Raw genomic sequence first — 9,246 nt, 5'->3', positions numbered from 1 at the left:
TAAAGTAAAATCAGAGATTTATTTATAAGCACATTATACATGTTAGAAAATAAACGCTTCTCAAAGTCACCCTGACACTCCCACATATAACACAGATCAAATGATTCCCGAACAAGTTTAGATTTGTGCTGAACATGAGTCATGTTACTACAATGCTGATTACAAATGGCACAATATACTGTAAAATGAAGCCTAGACGGCAAAGATTTTCAGTTGATTTCAGGTATAACAATATCCTAAATCTAAAAAGAATAATTCAAGCAACTCAGTGCTGCTCCAAATATACAATATGCATCCTATTTGTGTATAAAGAAGTAATCAAATAACCAGAAGTACAAAGTTATTGAGAAAGATCCGTGACGTATAAAAAATACTTGAAAAGTGTACATAACAGACAGAAAATGTTCATCAGTAAAGTAGATTCATGAAGAAAAAACAGCTCGATGACATGTAAGCTTTCATACTAAAAACACAACAACAACAACAGAATCCTACTGCTCTTCTTAAGAGTGAAAACTATAATCCCACTAAGAGGACAACATACAGTACACAGCATCGTACATCCATACCTCTTCATGATACAGTCAGTTCAAGCAAATGTAATAAAGAGTGATCGCACCATGTGGATCAGCAGGAACTGAAAGTAAACTCAGGAAGCAGAAAATGCAAAACATCCTCACTGTTCTCCTCTCTCTGGTTTGTTAAAGTGACAGCCTCCGTTCTGATGTCTGAGGGGCTTCTAACATGAAGGAGGTTACTGTGCCTTTAACGGCTCTCGGTGGCTCGTTTTAGTCCGGACATTACATGTTGACTGGGGGATTTGTTTTATCAAATAGTAAAGACAAACATGTGGACACTGTTATTCCCATTGATCTGTGCTCAGCTGCTGGGAGACATACTGGCAGAAACACACCCCTCCCTCCAGGTGGCCAGTGGAGCTGGGCTGGGCAAAGGGAAAGTGTTTTTTAGCAAGGCAGCAGGCGTAACCTGATGAGAAGTAGAGCAGAGCTCTTTGAAACATGTCCTCAGCACAAACCTGCTCAGAAAATGTCTCTGCAAACTCATGTTTGCAACCGTCCAGAGAAACATACACCAGATAGATTTGTTTTGAATTGGACCGGAGACAGCCCATTAACACCTTCTCCTCACAGAGGATTGTGTTCGCCTGGCCTGTAGCTTTCTGCATTTCCCTCAATATATACTTCTCATCATCATTCTTCCAGAGAATAATGTGAATTAATAACCCCAATGGAACACTGTAGAAACCAGAAATAGTGAACACCCATGCTACAATCTGGTATGTTTTGTCCGATCGGGGCAAAGGGTGGATAGTAGAGAACCTAACTGTTGCAAATGTGTAAAAGGATGCGAAGAATAAAACAAGTGCTAAACCTACGAGGTAGATCAGTACCCTAACCCAGAGTGGGCGCAACCACACTTTATTTTGAGAGACACTGTTGATCATCCTCACAGCCTGTCTGTACTTCTCGTGGTCCTCAATGATCAGGCGTAGTTGATCTGGAACCTCCATGTCACTGAACTGACCACAATCCCATGTATGGAATCCCTCATCATTGACAGCAATCAGAGGCTGCAGGGCCTTCCCGTTGTAGATAGAGGGAGGCTGGTAGGGCACCACAGTGGACCCTTGCAGCTCCTGGTTGGCGGTGCAGAGCACCTTGAGCAGCTTATTCTTAAAGTCGGGGTCGTTGGCCTCCAGGTAGGTGAGGTGGCAGAGGTGGAGAGGAACAGAGACTCCTGGCTCCAGCAGCACTGGGACGATGGGTTTCCTCTCCAGGCAGTCTCTGAACAAAGACATGTTGGCCTCCAGGAGACACCAGCGGCTCCTCACAAACTCTGGGCTGAGAACCAGCAGGACCTTCTGGCTCTCCTGGATGCAGTCGGACATGTTCTCCAACACGGTGCGGCCGGGAGTGAAGTCACGCTCGTGGTAGCAGACCTGCAGGCCGCAGGACTCCAGCTGGTTGATGAGGGAGTGGGTCCACTGGTAGTCAGTGCTGCTGTAGCTGATGAAGACATGGTAACTCTCACCATCTCTCAGTGTGGGAGGAACACAAATAGAGGGAGACAGTGGGACAGCAGGCTGTGACTGAATGTCTGCAGTCTGCTGTTCATTGGCTCCATTATCTATGAAAACACTAAAGTGAGAAGAAAATATGATTTAGAAATGCAGGCATCTTTTTCAAAGATTTCATATAGCCATGTTTTTCATGTCAGCATAGCTCCAAGAGTCATTAAAAAGCACATTTAAAGTTCATCCTACTGCTCAGTGATCACACTGCTGCTCAGAATAATTCTTAAAATCTGGGAATAGTCAAATCAGAGATTTATTTATAAGCACATTATACATGTTAGAAAATAAACGCTTCTCAAAGTCACCCTGACACTCCCACATATAACACAGATCAACTGATTCCCAAACAAGTTTAGGTTTGTGCTGAACATGAGTCATATTACTAAATGCTGATTACAAATGACACAATATACTGTAAAATGAATCCTAGACAGCAAAGATTTTCAGTTGATTTCAGGTATAACAATATCCTAAATCTAAAAAGAACAATTCAAGCAACTCAGTGCTGCTCCAAATATACAATACGCATCCTATTTGTGTATAAAGAAGTAATCAAATAACCAAAAGTACAAAGTTATTGAGAAAGATCCATGTTGTATAAAAAATACTTGAAATGTGTACATAACAGACAGAAAATGTTCATCAGTAAAGTAGATTCATGAAGAAAAAACAGCTCGATGACATGTAAGCTTTCATACTAAAAACACAACAACAGCAGAATCCTACTGCTCTTTTTAAGAGTGAAAACTATAATCCCACTAAGAGGACAACATACAGTACACAGCATCGTACATCCATACCTGTTCATGATACAGTCAGTTCAAGCAAATGTAATAAAGAGTGATCGCACCGTGTGGATCAGCAGGAACTGAAAGTAAACTCAGGAAGCAGAAAATGCAAAACATCCTCACTGTTCTCCTCTCTCTGGTTTGTTAAAGTGACAGCCTCCGTTCTGATGTCTGGGGGGCTTCTAACATGAAGGAGGTTACTGTGCCTTTAATGGCTCTCAGTGGCTCGTTTTAGTCCGGACATTACATGTTGACTGGGGGATTCCTTTAATCAAATAGTGAAGACAAACATGTGGACACTGTTATGCCCATTGATCTGTGCTCTGCTGCTGGGAGACATACTGGCAGAAACACACCCCTCCCTCCAGGTGGCCAGTGGAGCTGGGCTGGGGAAAGGGAAAGTGTTTTTTAGCAAGGCAGCAGGCGTAACCTGATGAGAAGTAGAGCAGAGCTCTTTGAAACATGTCCTCAGCACAAACCTGCTCTGAAAATGTCTCTGCAAACTTATGTTTGCAACCGTCCAGAGAAACATACACCAGATAGATTTCTGAATTAGACCAACAGCCCATTAACACCTTCTCCTCACAGAGGATTGTGTTTGCCTGGCCTATAGCTTTCTGCATTTCCCTCACTATGTTCTTCAACTGATCATTTTCCCAGCGAACAACCTTTATAAAAAAACCCACTGCAAAACAGAGACAAACAATAAATAGCACCAAAGATATAGTGTTCTCACCTTTCCATGAACTACTTAACAACATACTTATCCCGCATGTAGGTAGAACTATCGTAAGGATGAGCATTATTGTATAGAAAGCAAGCATCAGTCCCCTACGCCAAAATGGGAGCACTTTATCTTGAGAGACACTGTTGATCATCCTCACAGCCTGTCTGTACTTCTCGTGGTCCTCAATGATCAGGCGTAGTTGGTCTGGAACCTCCATGTCACTGAACTGACCACAATCCCATTTATTGAGTCCCTCCTTATTGACAGCAATCAGAGGCTGCAGGGCCTTCCCGTTGTAGATAGAGGGAGGCTGGTAGGGCACCACAGTGGACCCTTGCAGCTCCTGGTTGGCGGTGCAGAGCACCTTGAGCAGCTTATTCTTAAAGTCGGGGTCGTTGGCCTCCAGGTAGGTGAGGTGGCAGAGGTGGAGAGGAACAGAGACTCCTGGCTCCAGCAGCACTGGGACGATGGGTTTCCTCTCCAGGCAGTCTCTGAACAAAGACATGTTGGCCTCCAGGAGACACCAGCGGCTCCTCACAAACTCTGGGCTGAGAACCAGCAGGACCTTCTGGCTCTCCTGGATGCAGTCGGACATGTTCTCCAACACGGTGCGGCCGGGAGTGAAGTCACGCTCGTGGTAGCAGACCTGCAGCCCGCAGGACTCCAGCTGGTTGATGAGGGAGTGGGTCCACTGGTAGTCAGTGCTGCTGTAGCTGATGAAGACATGGTAACTCTCACCATCTCTCAGTGTGGGAGGAACACAAATAGAGGGAGACAGTGGGACAACAGGCTGTGACTGAATGTCTGCAGTCTCAGGTGAACTCATTGGCTCCATTATCTAAAGAGAAGATAAATGTGAGAACATTACACAAATTATTAATGGACTACAAGGATACTATTTACCATGATGGTAAAGCTACAAAGGATATTTATAATTGAATTTACCTACAACCCTTGTCGGTGTGCCAGAAAGAAGTTCGGTCCCACATTGCCTTAGCAGTGCGGTTTTATATGAGATATGTACTGTAGTATAGAAGAGAAAGTTAAAATAATCACAGGGGCTGGACACAACATCAACACCTATAAAATATATTTGTATGGTATATAGTATATAGTATATAGTATATAGTATATAGTATATAGTATATAGTAGGGCTGTCAAAGTTAAAGCGATAAGAACGCGTCAACTCAAATTCGTTTTAGCACCACTAATTTCTTTTTGCATTAACACAATCGATGATCCTTACAAGTTGCACATCATTGTGAAGGTCAAAAACAGGCTTTCCAACGATGTAAAATACAATGCCAATTAGCATTGTAACAACAGAGAAATAATCCACCAAACACAAGTTTCCACACTTTTTTCCCCAGTTTATATAATCTCAGTTTCAAAGGAAATATCATCATTATAACCGAAATCCCATCGATAATGATACAACTGAATGTATTCTACTACTCTCTACTACAACTGTAACTGTAAATACACTAAAATAAACCCTTTATGATGCAATTTATAAAGATACTGGCAGTCTGCATGTTTTTGCCATGTTGACTGTTTACTGGGAGTTTTACTTCAAAACACTAATAATTTCCCTGTAGCTATGTTATAAATACCATAAATCTCCCAAAAAAACATTGAAAAAGTAATAAATACAATGGATATTGATTAATATTCATATATAACTGAAAAGCTCAATGCTACACAGGCACATACATGGAGAATGGAAGGGCCCTTAGTTCTCTATGAGGTATCCACAGATTCGTCTATGCAAGCTGAATAGAATGGTATAAGGCTTGTTGGTGTACTTTACCACCTCCTTCCTGTTTTGATGACAGTAGATGTGGTTGGGCTAGCTAGTTAGCTGTTGAAAGTAAATCGCAAAAATATGCCTTGGTGAAATATTCTACCAAGAACACAGGTTTATGTCAGTGTGAGTGTAAAATGTAAACTTTGACTGCTTTGATTCCCCGTTAATAGCTGACGCTGTGAGTTTTGAGTTGAGGAGCATTTAGAAAGCTTGGAATTTTTAAGTTTCCAGCGATACAAGTATGACTGACAAGAAAATCATTCTAGATCCTTTGAACACAACATGCTCGTATATTTACGAAGGTTAAATTTGTACTGACTTTAATGTTAAAATACTTCGTAATAGGACATAGTTTGGACAAAAGTTAGTTTACTGATTCTGAAAGGTGAAGACCCCATGTTTTTAAAACAGTATAACATGTATTTCTTCTATAAATAGATCTTCCATTGCAACTTTTTGTAACTACGCCACAGCGGTGGACCCGGAACCGGGTCCGTCCAGCTCAAGGAGTCACCGAACTGATCCTGTCTGCCTGGTTGTGCTGCCTCATCCACAAACATACATCGTGACACATGTGAAGGTAGACTAAATATAGCAAAAACCTCTCAGTAAAACACAATGCAATTCAGTAGGAGCGTAAACTACAGCCTCCAAAATGACCACGTTTGAATCCATAGCTATTTAAAACAGTTTTAAAAAATGGAATATTAGAATTTAGATATAGTTTAAATTCAGTTTTGTAACTATTCTGTCAAATCATTTTTGGTTTCACTAAATAAATGTATTCTCATACCTGTAGATAATAAACTCCTAAAGCAGTGCAGCAATGCGTCGCCAAGAACAGTATAAGGAAGTTGGTGGAAATAAAACAGTGCTCTGTTGGGAGCTTTGTTAAAGGCATATACTACATTGTCTTGTATCAATGGCTTTAGCGGCTGACTTTAGTGACTGTACCTTTAATGAAAATAACTATCAAATGACGTCACCCCTCACCCTGCACGCCTCAACCTGTCTGCCTGGTTAGTGATGGTCCAACCTGTCCTGGTTTGCATATTTTCAAATACATTGGAAGATTTATAATCTGCTTAAGTGTCTGATGAAGTAGTACACAACACAATATTGTTGTGCTGTGCTCTCTGGTTATTTAGCTCCTTGCATTACATTTTCAAGCTATTGTCTGCATGCAGGTGTGTCTCGAACAACTCCACATCTCACCCACTCTGTCACGTCTGCACTGGCAGAGCTAAACCCAGTTTGGTCTCTGGCTGCCTGAACACTGCTGCATTCATCACTCTGCTGGATTTTGGCCTCTCCATCTGATCACATTAAAGGAAGACAGAGAGTGACAACAGGGTTTAACCTCAACATTACCAGTGTTAGACTTTCACTTTCATTTTGTGTGTAGCTCATCAATACAGGCTATTGTTTATCATCACTTTTGTTTTACCAACTGCCACGTAACTTGAGCTGAGAACATACCTGTAGATTGGCATGTCACTAGTACTTCAGCATATAGCATATTCAGGTTTCTCAGAACCAAGATAAGGGCTTTCTTATATTTCCAGTATATCGTATGATGTTTAAATGCACAAACCATACTAGTGTCCACATAAATGCACTCCCCGACTGGTGGTCAGAAAGCTTTTTATAAGTACGGACTTAAAGCCTGTTGATAACGAAATTGTAGTAGTAGTATGTAAATCTTTTAAAAATCAACTTCGCTGTAGGTTAGAAGAGACAACTACGACAACTAGTGATGCAGTGAAGTCTCTCTTTCCCTAAAAAGTTTAAAAAAACGATAATTGTAATTGCCTGAAAATATCACTACCACAAAACAAAGCTGCTGATCTTCAGTGACTTAAGACTATACGAAAAGTGGTGAATCATACCTTTCATTAGGGCTGTCAATCGATTAAAATATTTAGTTGTGATTAATCGCATGTTGTTCCATAGTTAACATATTAGTTAACACATTCTTTGTCTGTTGAAAATGTACCTTAAAGGGAGATTTGTAAAGAATTTAATACTCTTATCAACATGGGAGTGGGCAAATATGCTGCTTTATGCAAATGTATGTATATATTTATTATTGGAACTCAATTAACAACACAAAACAATGACAAATTGTGCCCGAAAACCCTCACAGGTACTACATTTAGCATAAAAAATATGCTCAAATCAAAGGTCATATCAGAGGTCAAAGGGCTCCTTTGAAAATGGCCATGCCAGTTTTTCCTTGCCAAAATTTAGCGTAAAGCTGAAGTAGGTGAGATTGGAGCAAATATGATTAAAAAAAGTTATTTTTATAAAACGGTCGCTATTTCGTGACAGTAGTACATGAGAAAGGTAGCCTGAAAAAAATCATGTTCCTCTGTGTCCTCCAGTGCTCCTGCCATCCATGTGTCGTCTATGAGAGCCGGCTGTCAATCACTCGCGAACTCCGACCAAACGGTCAAACTAGGCAGCACTGATCAAATATGAATCAATATTATGTTACGTCAATGCCTATTTCTCTCCTCAGATGTTTTCAGAATCATCTTGTAGTGCACGGTTTAGCTGTAAAATTAGAAAGTTTGTGAAATCTGGTGAAGGAAAGCCAAGTACCGGTCACATGACCGGAGCACAGCCAATAGGAACGCTCTCTCAATGAAATGACCAGTGATTGGTCAAAGTCTCCCGTCACAGGCTAGATGTTCTAAAGCCTGAAAACAGAGCCATGAGGAGGAGCCGAAGTCTAGTTATCTCTCAGAACACTTGAATTACAATATGCTGAAGGGTTATTATTGGATTTTTGCCCAATGATGCCAAAAAAAATTACTTTAAGTTTGGAGCGTTATTTAACCTCCTTCTTGACAAGCTAGTATGACATGGTTTGGACCAATGGATTCATTAGGTTTTCTTGTTTCATATGATACCAGTATCTTCACTCTAGCTTTAAGCCAGTCTAAAACACGCATGTTGCGTTAATGCATTAAAGAAATTAGTGGCGTTAAAAACAAATTTGCGTCAACATTGTAACTTTGACAGCCTTGAAGAATATATAATGTTATTTAATAATATTATGATATACATAAATATAAATGAGATCAGATAATGCCACAGATGATGCAACATCTGTAAAATATTTAGATGAATCCATTTAATTCATTTATTTCATGAGCTCGATCAGGTTGTTTCCGATACTTCAACCCTTTAGGAGCGGTAAGATAACGTCTGGGCTCGTTGTGTTTGGTTCATCAATTCTGTTGATGTTCTTTTGACTTAATGCTCATTGGCCACTTTTCCTGTGGTGAACGAGGTGAACTGGGCTTGTTAAATGGCTGAATATTGACCAAAAAGAGCTGCAGACCTAGATTCTGTAGAGGACAGCCCAAACATATCTCACATAAAAAGAGGCTCCATGATTCACTCTGTCTAATCGTAGTAGTGACTCTGGAGAGCGACCCAATAAAGATCAGTAAGCAAGGCCTGTCTGTGTCAGTGACCTAGGGCCCTTTTAATATCTGTGAGGTATTGAAAACCGAGGGGAATTTCATTCATCAAAACTACCTTCGTATCCCAGCTGACATTAAAGAACAATTTACAGGATAGGAAATCAAACTGTGCCATCTCTACTCCGACTTTTGTTCACAAATTACATCCTCCAGATCATTACACGGAGACAAACCGAAAATATGAGAGTTCTCGGCCTCAGGGGCTTTTTTTCCTGTTCGAGTGTTTTCATGCAGACTGGTGACCACTTCTAATCTTTTGGTGACAGGACTGAACAAGTGCCTCGAGGCAAAGAGGAAAGCTGCTCTAACAATGTAATACAGCTGTAATCTAGAC

At 40.8% G+C, this 9,246-nt stretch overlaps 2 protein-coding genes across 2 annotated transcripts; both read right to left on the bottom strand.

The window, feature by feature from the left end:
* On the bottom strand, positions 1-3,014 carry LOC141766807 (uncharacterized). Its single transcript, XM_074633969.1, has 2 exons — positions 2,896-3,014; positions 1-2,159 (listed from the first exon to the last, which is right to left on the bottom strand). The coding sequence occupies exons 1-2, from the start codon at positions 2,901-2,903 to the stop codon at positions 860-862; spliced, it is 1,308 nt and encodes a 435-aa protein (XP_074490070.1). The 5' UTR covers positions 2,904-3,014; the 3' UTR covers positions 1-859.
* LOC141766809 (uncharacterized) lies at positions 2,331-6,273 on the bottom strand. Its single transcript, XM_074633971.1, has 3 exons — positions 6,212-6,273; positions 4,560-4,633; positions 2,331-4,448 (listed from the first exon to the last, which is right to left on the bottom strand). The coding sequence occupies exon 3, from the start codon at positions 4,443-4,445 to the stop codon at positions 3,186-3,188; it is 1,260 nt and encodes a 419-aa protein (XP_074490072.1). The 5' UTR covers positions 4,446-4,448; positions 4,560-4,633; positions 6,212-6,273; the 3' UTR covers positions 2,331-3,185.
* Between the last annotated feature and the right edge of the window lie 2,973 nt (positions 6,274-9,246).

The sequence above is a fragment of the Sebastes fasciatus genome, chromosome 4 (assembly GCF_043250625.1).
Source record: "Sebastes fasciatus isolate fSebFas1 chromosome 4, fSebFas1.pri, whole genome shotgun sequence".
Lineage (NCBI taxonomy): Eukaryota > Metazoa > Chordata > Actinopteri > Perciformes > Sebastidae > Sebastes > Sebastes fasciatus.
Note: the sequence above shows the minus strand (reverse complement) of the source record. Positions and strands in the feature narration are given on the sequence as shown.